Consider the following 15,256-nt stretch of genomic DNA (forward strand, 5'->3'; position numbering starts at 1 on the left):
TATCAGGCAAATAGATGATATTTTATATAGAATTATTGGCATGATCTACCCCAAATCCTTTAAAAGAGCGCTTATATGTAGTAGGCATTCAACTGGTAGGTTTAAATTACAATATTTGAGATGTTTCTGAATGTTCTATGTTATGCTAAATGTGAAAAAAAATGGTGGTACTGGTGTTGAAATAGCCTTGTACTTGTTCTACAACTTGTGTCACATTTGCAGCCCCTTTTGTTTTATTTATTTTTAATAGAGTCTTGCTTTTTGCCTGTTCTGGACCATGGTCCTCCTTTAAACTTCCTGAATAATTGAGATGACAGCTTGAAATAGGATCTTCCTAACTTTTTTTCCCTAGATGTCCTTGAACTGTGATCCTACTGATTTCTGCCTCTCTTGTAACTAGGATTATAGGCATGAGTCATTCATCTGGCTTAAAAATAATTTTAAAACTGTTAATTACCATGCATTAGTTGTATAGGGAAGTTTTCATTATGACATTTTCATACATCAATACAATGTACCCCATCCACCACACTCATGCCTGTAATCCTAGCTACTCAGAAGGCAGACATCTGAGGATCATGATTCAAAGCCAGCCTGGGCAAGAAAGTTTGTGAGACTCTTATCTCCAATTAACCACCGGAAAACTGGAAGTGGAGCTGTGGCCCAAAGTGGTAGAGCACTAGCCATAAGCACCAAAGCTCCAGAATATTATCCAGGCCCTGAGTTCAAGCCCCATGACTGCCAAAGGAAAAAATAAAAAGTAACTTTAAAGCAATATGTAAAATATGCTATGATTTAGCCACGCACTGGTGGTTCATACCTATAATCCTAGCTACTCAGGAAACTGAGATCTAAGACTTTCATCTCTGATTAACTACCAAAAAAACAAGAAGTAAAGCTGTGGCTGAAGTGGAGTGCACTAGCCTAGAGCAGCAAGGTTCAGAGACAGTGCCCAGGCCCTGAGTTCAAGCCCTGGGACCAGAAAAAAAGAAAGGGGGGATTCCCATGAAGAGAGTCTTGACTAGCAATACATCCAAACAAAGGTCTAATATCCAAAATATACAAGGAGCTCAAAAAATTAACACTCCAGTAAACCAATCAATCAATGGGCAAGGGAGTTTAAGAAAAAATTCTCAGAAGAAGATGAAGAAAGAATGGTGAATAGACATACAAGGAAATGCTCAACAACCCTAGCCATAAAGGAAATGCAAATCAAAACAACTTTGAGATTCCATATTATCCCCGTTAGATTGGCCATCATCAAGAATTTGAACAAGAATAAATTCGGGGGGGGGGGGATGTAGGGAAAAAGGAACCCTGTTACACTCTTGGTGGGAATGTAAACTAATACAACCACTCTGGAAAGCAGTTGGGAAGTTCCTCAAAAAACTAAACATAAAAGTTCTCTGTGACCCAGCCATACTACTCTTAGGCATCTACCCAGATCATTAAGAGTCAGGATATGGTAAAGGCACTTGCACATCCATGTCCACTGTACTACTCACAGTAGCCAAGATATGGAAATAGCCCAGATGCTCTATAACAGATGAGTGGCTCAATAAAATGTGGTACATATACACAATCGAATTTTACTCATCCATTATTAAGAACAAGGTTATATCATTTGCAGGAAAATTGATGGACCTAGAACAAATCATGCTAAGTGAGGTAAGCCAAGCTTAGAGAGAGAAACAGTGCACATTTTCTCTCATATGTGGAAGCAATATCTAAAATATAACTACACATGATAATCTATACAGGACTCTCGGCATTCACACACAGTGAGAGTAAAGGATTTCTTAGTATGGAGACCATCTTCTCTGAACATTTAAAATACTATTTAGTGAAACAAATTCCAGGAAAGGAAAACACTAGGGCTTTTTTCTTTTTGGTTGCTTTTGTTTTTCTTTTCTTCTCTTTTCTTTTTTCTGGTTCTGTGGCTTAAACTCTGAGCTTGAATGCTGTCCCTGAGCTCCCTTTGCTCAAGGCTACCACTCTACCATTTGAGCCACAGTACCACTTTGGGCTTTCTCTGTGATTAATTGGAGATGAGAGTCTCATGGACTTCCCTGCCTGGGCTGGCTTCAAACCATGATCCTCAGACCTCAGCCTCCTGAGTAACTAGGATTACAGGTTTGAGCCACCAGCACCTAGCTGGTTGTTATTCTGGTTGGTGGTGGTGTTTGTTTTTGCTTTGTGTTTTTTAAAGTTTTTTTTTAAGGTGAGGTAGGGAGGAAGAGTAAAGAAATGCAATTATGCTATTCAATATACACTAGGTAAAAAATGGCCTATGTAACTTGTAGGCAGAGATGGGAGGAGGAAACTGGGGGAAAGTGAAGGAAGGGTTGATATTGTCCAAATGAAGAAATGTATTCATTACCTGACATATGAAATGGTAATCCTTCTGTACACCTCAATAGTAACAATAAAATTGTATTTTAAGAAAAGAATGTACAAGGGGCTGGGGATATGGCCTAGTGGCAAGAGAGCTTGCCTCGTATACATGAGGCCCTGGGTTCGATTCCCCAGCACCACATATACAGAAAACGGCCAGAAGTGGCGCTGTGGCTCAAGTGGCAGAGTGCTAGCCTTGAGCAAAAAGGAAGCCAGGGACAGTGCTCAGGCCCTGAGTCCAAGGCCCAGGACGGCCAAAAAAAAAAAAAAGAAAAGAAAAGAATGTACAAGAGGGCTCCCATAAACATATCTTGACAGAGAGGCCACAGCTTTCTGGACAGGAAGACTGGGGATTTTTTGTTTTTTGTTTGTCAGTCTTGGACTTGAACTCAGGGCCTGGGTGCTATTCCTGAGCTTTTCTGACCAAGGCTAGTGCTTCATCACTTTGAGCCACAGCACCACTATGTTTTTCTGGTGGTTAATTGGAGATAAGAGTTTCATTGACTTTCCTCCCTGGCCAGGCTTTGAACCAAGATCCTCAGATCTCACTCAGCCTCCTGAGTAGCTAAGGTTATAGGCGTGAGCCACCAGTAGATAAAACTGGTCTCCAGTGGCCTTGAGGCTCCTCTGCATCCTGTGATTCTGCCTTTCACTTCTAAATCCTTATAAACAAGGAGTTGTTAGCTGCTTCATTAGTCTACAAGCATCATGGTAACAGGAAGATGTATAGTGCATTCTTCCCACAGACAGATGTGGAAATTGGTCCTTGGTCCTGCTTCTCTTCTGCAAATACAACTAATGCCTCACCAAGTAGCGATGCATGAGAAGAAACTGGAACCCTATCACAAAATTGCCTTCATCAAGTTCAATTCCTCTTATATGAGATATCTGACTCCCACTTTGGAAAGAAAAAGAGCTCATCTTTCAATTTTTCAGTTCACTTTAATAAAATGCCAAATTCATCAAGAAACTGTAATAATGCTAAAATGCACATAGCAACTGTGTCCCAGATGCATGACACAAATATTGACAGATTTGAAGGGAGCAGCAGACTGATTTACCCTAATAGTTGGAGACTTCAATATCCCACTTTCAATAATGTCTATGTATGAGATAGAATGTCTAAGCATGAGATAATAAGGATAAAGAGGAATATTCCTCTTGAAGTTGGTTGAATCTTTGCTTCAATTATCAGTTGGAAGAAGAGTAAGTCATTGTAAGTGCTCTTATGCACACTCTTGTATGTGATATTGTGTGTGTCTCTGCTCAATTGCACTTTTCCATGAAGCCCCACTTTGAGCACCAAGGCTGCCTAACCCTGTTGCCAAATTTTATATAGTTTCTGGGCAGTGGACTGATGAGACATCTAGTATTGTATCTTGTTCCACCCTGAAGCATTTAGACTCTTGTCAGAGTCCAAGACTCCAGCTAGACTTCCTTTTCTTGGAATAATTTTATTTCAAGGGGCCTACCCCCCATGTCCTGTATCAATAGGATCTTGTTATAAAACCCAGCTTGGCCGTAAACTTGAGATCTTCCTATCTCTGCCTCCCAAGTGCTGGAGTTAAAGGCATGTCCACTACATCCATCTTCTTGCATTTTATAAATCATGGAAAGGCACAGAGAGAAAAAAAAATAAAGAGAAATTCTGTACCTGTCCAATTGTTTTATGTAATGTTCTTGAATTCGTGGCAGATTCAAGAATCTTAGATTGAGATGATAGCAAAAAGATTAGGTCAAAATCTTCAAAGTTTCCTGGAAAACATCTAAGCAGGGTAGAGCTCTCTATTTGAAGAACTGGAGAAGAGATGAATGAAGAAAGCACTCAATATAGGCTACAACACAAGCAAAGATCTGATGGCAGGTTTGGGAATAAATAAGAGGTAGCAGGCAAGGCTGGAATGATTTGACTAGAATTGCATCATTAAGGGTTCTGAGTGGCAATTTCAAGGGTTTAAACACTAAATGCCTATTATACCCTTGAGAAACCACTGGTGATTGTGGTTTAGAGATATCAGTCACATGGTTAGATTACATGGGATCAAAGTAATGACTAGCAGGTACAGTCAGGATGGACCGATGTGGAAGAATATTTGCAACAGCAAGCTGTGTCCTTAGGAGGCTATTGCAACAACTCAGGGCTGTGGTAAAGGCTTTGAGGATGGCCAGCTGGCAGTCAATGGCTTAAATATCGATTTAGTGGGCAAAAGCCACATTCATCATGGGCCTTGTTTCCTAGAGGATGCATGTCTATGTGCAGGGAACTCATCATTTCCCTATTACAGAAATTGATTGGGTCATTCAGAATTGAGATGGATGCCAGAGGTTTGCTGCTAATCAAGCCGGAATACCAAGTTGGAGGACAGGCAGTTCCTCTTCCAACTGTGCAAGGAGCTGGCCCCCGAGGCACAGGACACTGCAGCAAAGCACCTTGTCCCTGCTCTGGGATTCTGGGCAAAGAAGCACAGGCCTGGCAATGCCCTTTAACTGCATCTGGAGGTTTCAGGGCCAACTCCTAAATGACACCTCTCAGCACTTCTTTCACAGCTGACCAGCCAAATGGAATTCAGCCCCTGAGGCCCATGGCTAGGCTAATCTTGTCAGCTAGTGGACAGGGGTTTAAGGCTTGGGCCAAAACCTGTGGAGAGCCCAGGACAGGAAAGACTTGGAAATCAGTTGGCAAGAAGGGTCTGTACTGACAATAATGTATGTTTGTATAAGACTCTCACTCTGTTTCAGAAAGAGAAGAGGGGGTTCAGACATCTTAGTGGATGTTTCTTCCCCCCCCCCCTTCCTTATTAAAAGGCTTCCTTGCCTTATTTTTTAAAAGATCACTGCAAAACCAGCCACATGTGGCATTCAGTGCACCTTGAAGCAGGTCTGCCTTTGGTGAAGGCCCCATCTGCACTAAGAAAGAAGTGCCGTCAATTCCAATAATAAACGGACCTGCATTTCTGGAAAGATCAAATTCCCAGCCCCTGATTTGGCATAACCCACATGCCACATCAGGTGCCTCGCAGACTTCTGGCTGCTCTCTTGCCCTCAGCCCACCCTCAAGTGTGAGGTCAGAGGACCCCAGCTTCGTTGCTGTGAAATGTTCCATGAGTGGTGGAGGCTCATTCAGGGAATGCAAGCACCCTGTTAGGGGCTGGTGTTTTGGGCCATCAGTCTGAGGAGAGACCTTAGTTGAAGTTTCTATATGGTGAAGACCAGACAGCCTGCGTTTGGGGCTGGGGAGGCTCTAAATGTTGTCACAGTTCACTCACCCCCCTGGAATGTCTAGGCACCATTATCTTTACTCCCCCCCCCCCCAGCCCCCATATATCATTGTCAGGTTCCTCATCCCTGAGGCTTGTGGAAGAGGAATAAGACAAGGAAGGGGCTGGCTCCCCGAAAAGAGTGTTCATGACCTCAGAACTTTTCAGCCACTTTGGCTTGCGTCCGGCAGAGAAGCAGCCACAGCAGCGCTGAGCACCAGCTGCCTTCCCCCTACAGTGGTGGGGTGGAGGAGGCCACCATTTCTTTCCTCAGGGCGCTGTGAAGCGCACACCCTTTCTGCGCCAGCCGCTGGGGAAACCACTAGCCATCTTCTCCAGCCCCTTCCCTACCCTCTGCCGCAGGCTCCCCGCCCCCAGGTGGGCGACCTGGGGCGGTGAGAGATCCCGCAGCCTGCCAGGCCTGGGCGCCTCCTCCCCGGGAGCCCTCAGTCCCCCACCCGTGCGGAGTCCTCCGTCTCGGTTCCGCAGCGTCCCCGCCCTGTCCGCTCGCTGCTTTGGCGACCGCGTCTGCCTTGGGATGGGGGACAGGCGGAAAGTAAAAAACAAAATTTTTTAAGGAAAACGGAGGGGAGTGGGAAGGGTGAGGTGCTCCTAGGAAGGGTGATCAGCACCACGGATCCCGCAGCCCAGGCGCCGCCCGGCGCGAGGCTGCAGCACGGATGCGCTGTCCACGGTGCTGACAGAGGCCGCCCGCTCCGCCGGGCGAGCTGGGGCAGGAGTGTCCTGGTTCTCGGATCTGCGCCAAGCCCAGTGACGACCGCCCCTCCCTCCCCAAGCCCAAATGGTCTCCGCCGAATCCTAGCACTGCATTTGGATCCAGGACAAAAGAGTGAGCGAGAGGAACTGAAACTTCCAAGTGGCGCCGGAGATGCTGATGTGAGTGATCGGCGCTCCTGGTCCCCGCCGACCCCCACCCCCCGCCCCGGCCCCAGAGACCTCGGAGCACGAAGTTGAACAAAGTTTCCGCGCGGCCGGCTGGTGATCAGGGAGGGCTTCCAGAGGCGCAGCGCGGGGGCTCCCCAGAGAGGCGACAGCCAGCTCTGCACTCGGACCCTAGCTCCCGTGCCCCGCATTGACGGTGCCAGAACCACCCCGAGGCTTCTCAGCAGCCCAACTCTCTACCTTTCCTTCCCTCCCCTCCGCATCCCTCCCTCCCCTGCTCCCTCACCGCTCCCCAACACCCCGCCCCAGGTTCCGCTGACTCCGCCTCTTGGTGCCGGGCGGCTCTTCGGCTGGAGCTGGGAAGGGAGTGCTTTCCCGGACTGGGAGGCTCGGAGGCTCGGAAGCCGACGCCGCCAGCTCAGCCCCGGGGGTGGAAGCAGGACTGCTCGATCGCACGCCCAGCACCCACAAAGCCGCACGACCGGGAGAGCCTCCTGGGACCCCCCCCCCCCCGAGGACACTGTCTGCGCCCTTCGACCGGGTCCCAGTCCTAGGCGCCAGAGCCCCACGATTCATCCCGCCCGCAGCCCAAGGCCTGTCTGGAGGGGAGCATGAGGCCTGGGGCCCCGTGGACGCTGACCACTGGGCGGCAGGGGCCTAACTTCCGAGTCCCGTGCCCGAGGGCAGGGGGTAAGGAGCTGCGGGAGCCGGCGAGGCGTCGGGGAGTGGAGAGGGGCGCTCCAAACCGGGTGCTTGCTGGGCCATTTGACCCGTGTGTGGCCTAAGCGCCCACGGAGGAGGCAGAGGCGGCAAAGGGGCTCCTGCGGCGGCCCCCCCCGGACCCCTGGTCACCATTCTTACGCTCTTGCTCCCGCGGGGGGGATGTCGCGGCCCGGGCTTCAAGCGCCACCCCAGCTCCGGGGCTGAGCTCCGGACCATGTCCTCCCGCAGCCCCCGGCCCCCGCCCCGCCGCTGCCGCCGCCGCCTGCCTCGCCCCTCCTGCTGCTGCTGCTGCTGCCGCCGCTCGCACCTCAACGAGGACACCGGTCGCTTTGTGCTGCTGGCGGCTCTCATCGGCCTTTACCTGGTGGCGGGCGCCACCGTCTTTTCTGCGCTCGAGAGCCCCGGCGAGGCGGAGGCTCGGGCGCGCTGGGGCGCCACGCTGCGCAACTTCAGCGCGGCGCACGGCGTGGCGGAGCCGGAGCTGCGCGCCTTCCTCCGACACTACGAGGCCGCGCTGGCCGCTGGGGTCCGCGCCGACGCGCTGCGCCCGCGCTGGGACTTCCCCGGCGCCTTCTACTTCGTGGGCACCGTGGTGTCGACCATAGGTGAGCGGTGCGCCCCTAGCGCGCGCGCGTTTTCCTCGGTGCGCCTTGCAGTTTCCTCTGTCCACCCTCGCTGGCTCGGTCCGCAAACCCGGAGCCCTCCTTTCTAGTGCCCCAGTGCCTACTTTTGTCAAGCTCATTCCTTTCTCTGAATCCCCCTCCCGCCCCCTCGTCTCTTTTCTGGCTTTCCGCGCAGAAGGTGGCCTGCGAGTGGCCCCTCCCTGGCGCCCACCTAGTATGTTGATCCGTCGGGCAGGATGTTCCAATGGGGAGAGCTTCACCCTGTTACCCATCTGATGCTGCTGGCTCCTTCCTGCTTCCCATACCATGCTGATATCATCACATAGCCTTTTTTTCTCCCTCTACTCCCAGCATCTTAATTTCCTCTTCCTTTGCACTGTCCCTCCTCCTTCTTTACCCAGCATTTCCCCCCTAGTGATGGTTCCACTTTCCTTAGATCCCCTGACATTCGGTGGACACCTCCAGCCCCCTCCTCAGATAAAACCCTTTATATTAAAAACCAGGTTTGTAGCTTCATGGTTCCACATCCACTGCCCCTCACTTTGATTTTTTCTCCTCGCTTCACCTCCAGCCTCACCTTCTATTTCTTTGTTCCCTTGCCACCTTTTCCCCTACCAGTTGTAATACCAAGGTGTACCAGGAGCAGAGATGACTCCTCTGAGATTCCCTTTACCATTTCTGCCACTGGGGGTGGGGGTGGGGGCTACTACTAGGCTACTGGGGCTCACACTCAGTGCCTGAGCATTGTCCTTTAGCTTTTTTGCTCAAGGCTGGCCCTTTAGCACTTGAGCCACACTTCCACTTCTGGTTTGGGGGTGGTTAATTGGAGATAAAAGCCTCACAGACTTTTCTGCCAAGGCTGCCTTTAAACTATTGTCTTCAGATCTCAGCCTCTTGAGTAGCTAGAATTACAGGCATGAGCAACTCAAGCCTGGCTTCTGCCACTTTTGATGTAAGATACTATGTGGAGACTCTTTCAAGTCCCAATTCCTTCCTCCCTTTTTGGCTAGTTTGGGCCTCCAAGCTCCTCCTGGAGAGGGGTTCTGGAGCCCTCACAGGTATCCACTCCCCCATTTTCCTCTTGGCTTGGCATGCACTCTCCCCACCTCACTCTTTTCCCTGGCCATCATGTGAAACACAATCCCCTCCTCATTTATTCACCTGTACAGAAGGCAGAAGAATTACAAGCTTTGTTTGTTTGTTGTTGTTGTTTTTTGCCAGTCCTGGGGCTTGAATTCAGGGCCTGAGCACTGTCCCTGGCTTTGTTTTGCTCAAGGCTAGCACTCTACCACTTGAGCCACAGCACCACTTCCAGCTTTTTTCTAGATATGTGGTGCTGAGGAATCGAACCCGGGGCTTCATGCATACGAGGCGAGCACTCTACGACTAGACCACATTCCCAGCCCCGGATCACAAGCTTTGTACTTTAAGGATACTTGTTTGAATCCCAGGATGGGAGAAGCACTTGGCTGGCTAAACTAGTCACTGCAAGGCACTGTCTTCTCCTGGGGTCATTTGGAAGAGGGTAAGGGGTCCTGTATAATAGGGCTGAGAAGTGAGAGAGCTCATAGACACACCTTCCATGGGTTGGTTCTAGGTTGGTTCCCTAGGCCAGCTGAGGACATGGACTAAACTGACCGGTGGAAGCCATTGCATATGGCTGCTCAGAGGCTGCAAGAGGGGGTGCATGCATGCGCAGAATATGAGCAACTAGAGATGTCTCTGAGTATATATGTACAGTCTATGAAAGGGCTTCCTTGCCTTCAATGATTTTTTTCATATGTCATGCTCCATCTGATTATTTTAAGTAGAAAGGCAAATATGGCCTGAGTCCAAAGTATATACAATTGGATAAAAATACCTTTAAAAGCTATATCACGTTGTTATGGTGATTGAAGATATAAATGACCCCCTTAAAAAGCCCCTTTTAGAGCTGCATCAAGTTGCTATAGCAACTAGAGGATTTTTTTTTTTTGGTAAGTGCTTTAAAAGTACTAAGGATGCTTAGTCCTAGAGGATGACATCATACATTCATAGCTCATTATTAACTTCAGCTCATCCTTTTGTAAACACACTTTTGCTTTTATCACCTAGAGGCACACCTGTGAACATATTAGGTGTCACAGTATCTTTTTCCAAATGATGTGCTCTAATAGAACCCACAGGCCAAAGGGAAAGCGGCTGGTAGTATTTTCCCATATGAGCTGTGAGACCATCCAGATAAGTCCCTATTACAGTAATCTCTGGTCACTGTGCCTCTCTGATGAGCTCCCATCAATCTTCCACTCACTGCCCCTTCAGAGACAGAAGCCGCAGCTTCTAAAGCTTCTCTCTCAGCTCTGTGCACAAAATCAAGTCAGCAAGAAGGAAAATTGTTCCAGCCTTTCTTTAATCTACTGGCAGAATAGGCTGCCTTTTCATCAAGTGGAGGGGAAAAAAAACAACAAAACTCTGTTCTCTTTCTTGATTTGTGTTTTTAGATGTAGGCAAAGCAGTGTGGGAGGACCACATTGAAGCATGCGGCTGTGCTATGAATGACCATGCATGCTGCTTCCAAAATCTATAGAGAAACATTCAAACGAGCCTATGGCCAGCACAGGATTAAACTAATGTTCTGTATGATTACCAAGATTCAATCCACAGAGTAGCAGGTTCTTCACCAGTTATCCACCTGCAGTGGCATTCTAGGATAGTAGTTTACATTGGACAGACAAATGAATTTTACTGAATCCCTAAATAGCATAAATTCTATTAAATCCCTTAATGGAAGTTGGATGGGATTTAAGTAAAGACCTATATATGTCAGTTTCTCTTCTGCATACCTAGTTCCTTTCCCTTAAATATCCTGACTCTTCAGAGACAATTATTATTATTACTGGTGCTTTTATGGATTCAACAGCTCACAGAGCCAAATGGATTGTCCTAAATGGAAAGTCAGAGTTCTTTGCCTGCCATTGAAGGGGAAAATAAGCACATACTTAGCTTTATTTGATCAGTGAATATCACAGTGTGTATGGTTTATGTGGCAATGTAGAATTCAGGGAACCAAAATGATTTGGCTCAACTGTTTATACTGGCTAATCGAACAGCAATCTCTTTTTGGATCATATAAACTTAGCCTAATGATTCATCTAGTCTTCAGTAGAGCTCCTAACCCTTCATTCGTTTCATAAATATAAAGTACTATATGTTTGTCAAGCCCAGTGTTGTATTTTGAAAGGTTAAAGTTTATTCTACATGGCAAGAGTTAAAACTTATTCCAACAGGGGCAGTTGGACTGAAGCATATTTTAGTCATCCTCACCAAAGATGGCTAAAGCAAAGAGATCTTTAGTCTAAGCCTATGTGGCACAGTGTTGAGACTTGTCCAAGGTCACACTATTAATGAGGGTTTAGCTTGGTCCATATCCAAGTTATACAGTGCATGTTCCATGAATCGTGTGTATATAATTGATGGGAACAGTCTTGCCTAAGACTGTTAAGTATTGATCATGAGAGAGACAGAAACAGACAGAATGTGTGTCTGACACTAGAAAAGGGGCTGGTCTGCTGATCAGGCAAGCAACTGATTCTGTCCAGAAAAAAACTGGAAGAATCACACTGATCCTGTGGATTGGAAAGTTAGAAACATCTATAAGCAAAAGCCAGGATGAAGAAGAGTAGAAACAGGGACAATACTAGGAATAAACATCTGGTAAACGCTGATAAAGGACTGTCTTCTAATTTCTCCACCTTCTTGTGCTTCTGAGGTTTGAACATTGCTTGCTGCTTGTTAGGTTGGTGCTTTACTGTGTGAGCCACCCCTGTAAGCCCTTTTGTTCTGGTTACTTTGAGATATAGTCTCACTTTTTGCCCAGGCATATGAATGGACTTCAATCTTCTTGTTTTACACTTTTCATCATAGCTGGGATGACGGGCACACATCACCTTGCCCAGCTTCTTTCTGTTGAGATGGAGTCTCATGGATATTTCTGTTTCAATCGACCTGAAACTGTGATCTCCCTAATCTCAGCCTGGGATGACAGGTGTGCATTCAATTGCCCAGCTATTGGCTGAGAAGGGTCTTGAGTGTATGTTTGAGCTAGCCTCAGACCTCGACCCTCCCAATCTCAGCACTTCCTAAGTAACTAGAGTTATAAGTGTGAGCCTCCAGCTGTTTTCTGCCTATTTTTGCACTAGAATATGGGCATGTGTACACGCATTCAGCTTCTCAAGAGTATGTATGCAAAGGAAGGAAAGAAAGGAATAGGCCTTCAACTAGTGGGAGACATAAAGAAAGGTCCAATTTGACTGAATATACTCAGGTCAGATGGAACATCGTAACATGGTGGAACATTTGTCCTGACATTTGGCTTGAACACAGCCTCACATCCAGAGCTGGACAGTTTGCAATTGTGTAAACACACATGTGCACAAACAGACCCAGCAGGACAATTTGTCTGTGATAGTTGTCCAGCTATAGTTAAGGCTGTATAGAAAGTCAGTCCCAGTAGCTCAAGCATAGTTTTTTTTTTAATCTACTTTGTGCTCTAAATTATTCATACTGATTGCTTATATAGAACTGAAACTCTGGGTAATTATTTCTCCCTTTTATACTCTGTTACATACTCCCTGGGGGTTGAAATGAAGTTTGTTCCAATGTGAAAATATTTGTTTATTCATGTTTCCATTTAACAAATATCTGAGACAAATGTAACCTATTGAAGATGCATGAATGTGTGATCTTTAGCATGCCTTTCTGTGAGTGTGTGCACACACACACATGCATGTGCAAGTACAAACATGTACTGGGACTTGAACTCATAGCCTGGACACTTCCCTTAGCTTTATTGCTCAAGGCTAGTGCCCTACCACTTGAACCACACTTCCACTTCTGCCTTTCTGGTGGTTAATTAGAGATAATAATCTCTTGCACTTTATTGCCTGAGGTTGCCTTCAAACTTCAGTCGGCCTCCCACATAGCTAGGATTATAGATGTGAGCCACTACAGCCCGGCTTTGGGCATGTCTTTATCTGCAGCTCCTGTGATCATATGAACCAAAGATGAAGATAGTGGCTTGGGTTCTTCTAGTTCTAAATCATATTCCTGGAGGTAACACCCCAGCTCTGAGATATTTAAAATAATCCAAAGAGTATTAATCTATCATTTCATATCCGAAAGGATGTTTTACTCATTTACTTTGAAAAGATTACAAGGAAGTCTCCACTGGGGCTCTAATTATGCATCTACTGTCAGATTTGCACATAGGAGAGAACATATTTAAAAGTCTTTCTCAAATGGCAGCTTGATAGAAACAGAAATATTTTTGCTTCCTTTTATTAGGTTTCCTGGCAGCATTTTTTAGCTGTAAGGCTAAAACCATGCCGGTATGGATGGGATGGTGTAGGTACGAGAGTTGTCGCTTTTGACACTGCATAATTTAGCTTGCTACTTTCAGAATTAGGCGCACTTAATTATTCAGCCTCGAGATTAGTAACAAGTCCTAACTTTTCTCCTCTTCTTCAACATTTTTTAAAATGCATTTGCTGCAGAGGAAACTAAGACATTACAAGATGGAAATGTCACTACCAGGTTTCTTCTTACATGTATGTAGTGTAGCCGGAAGCGGTTCTGACACCTGAAATGAAATACATTTCATTCCCAGGAGGGAAATGCCTTTCCCTGCTTCTTTCTCTCATTAGCTGGTTTTTATTGAAACTTGATGCGGTGACAGACTTGAAGACATTTGGTAAGAAGTGTACCACCGGATTTAAAGGTAGTGAGGGAGCTGCGCTTCCATACTCAGACTCAGCACTGGACCCGGCATGTAGTAAACACTTAGTCATTAACTGACTCAGAGAACAAATTGCTCATAATCCCACTGCCCCAACACAACTCTTCATTTCTACAGGGACCTCCACAGTTCCTTGTCATGCCTTTTATAGGAAAAGAAAGGGAATCTGGTTGGTATGGCTTCACTGCTTATCTTCCTTATGTTAAGGTGTTTTGTTTTTATGGGTGGGGAGGAGTACCATTGGTGGGGGGCAGGGTTGCTGGATGCTGGTACTAGAACCTGCACTTGGGGCCTCATGTTCTTGCTTGGCTTTTTCCACTCAAGTCTGGTGGAGCCACAGCTCCACTTTGGGGGTTTTGTTGCTTTTTGTTGTTGTTGTTTTTTGCTGGTTCATTAGATAAGAATCTCATGGACATTCTGCTTGGGTTAGCTTTGAACTTCTGTCCTCAGATCTCAGTCTCTTGAATAGCTCAGATTTCAAGAGTGAGCCACCAGCACCCAGCCTTGCTAACATTTCATCATTATTGTTGGTTCTGCATTCCACATGGCCTTATACTGACTTGAAAGGATTCAGAATATTGCACTTAGTTGATGCTTCCCCTAGGGCTGGGGTGTGGGTGGTGCCCAGTTTGGGGGCTATTTTGAGTAATGTCACAGTGATCATATTTTCCCCAGGCTGCATTTCCAGGAGTGAAATTGCTGAGTCAGTGGGTACTGCTGTCTTCTAGCTCCTTTAGAGCAAGGAACTGTCTGGTCTCTCCCAAGCAGAGCCTCTGCTGCTACAAAGCAGAGCAGAGATTGGCCAGTGCATTGCTCCCTGGGAGCAGGCCACACAGTCACTTGGTTTTGTCCAGGAGCATGTTCAGATCTGGGGGCTTATTTGTTTACTGCACAAAGCTGTGGGTCTGGCAGCCCAGCCTTCCTTGCTTCCTGTGTTGCTTCCTGTATTCCTTCCCAGTGGAAGTATGGTGTGAGGGGAGAAGAGCAAAGAGAAACAGATGGGGTCAGCTACTAGGCTCTCAAGAGAGTAAAAAAGGGTACATAGGCCCTCTTCCCTTCCCCTGGACTCACAGGTATTGCTAGGTTGAGCCAGCTAAAGGATGGCATTCTTCCACCCAGGCTCAACTGTGCCCCAGTCTTGAATGGCCTACAATCTCACAAAATAGAGTAAAGGTACATTTCTAGAATGGTCCAGCTGAAAGCACCATGAAGATCCTCCAGAACTTTCCCAAGTGTTTAGACTATTTTGTCAACAAAAGCCAGCAGGTAACCTATAATAGAAACCCATCAGTAGTTAACTTGCTCTGACTTGGGGTAGGACCACAGCCCTGACCATTGGCTTAGCCCTTGAATGTATCTACTCCTTGAAGACTTTTCTGAGTGGGCCCGGAGCTCCTCCAAGACCAGCCTGGAGACAGAGGACAGGCTTCGCCTCCATTCTCATTTCATACTAGGCCCAGAGAGGGACAGTGGTGGCCTGGGAGACAAGTACAGAATCCAGCCAGGGCCCTGTGAGCATGTAGCTAGGCTTCCAGAGGGCATAAGTGTTCAGCTGCACATGAAGAAGAGATGAGCGTGTTTGT

General features: G+C 47.0%; 1 protein-coding gene across 1 annotated transcript in view; it reads left to right on the forward strand.

Annotated features, from left to right (window-relative positions):
* The first annotated feature begins 7,359 nt into the window (after positions 1 to 7,359).
* Positions 7,360 to 15,256, forward strand: part of Kcnk12 (potassium two pore domain channel subfamily K member 12) — a 42,559-nt gene continuing 34,662 nt past the window's right edge. The window contains exon 1 of the mRNA XM_048353584.1: positions 7,360 to 7,882. Within this exon, the coding sequence (XP_048209541.1) occupies positions 7,492 to 7,882 (391 nt within the window). The 5' untranslated portion in view covers positions 7,360 to 7,491. The remainder of the gene's footprint in view (positions 7,883 to 15,256) is intronic.

This window comes from Perognathus longimembris, chromosome 8 (assembly GCF_023159225.1).
Source record: "Perognathus longimembris pacificus isolate PPM17 chromosome 8, ASM2315922v1, whole genome shotgun sequence".
Taxonomy (NCBI): domain Eukaryota; kingdom Metazoa; phylum Chordata; class Mammalia; order Rodentia; family Heteromyidae; genus Perognathus; species Perognathus longimembris.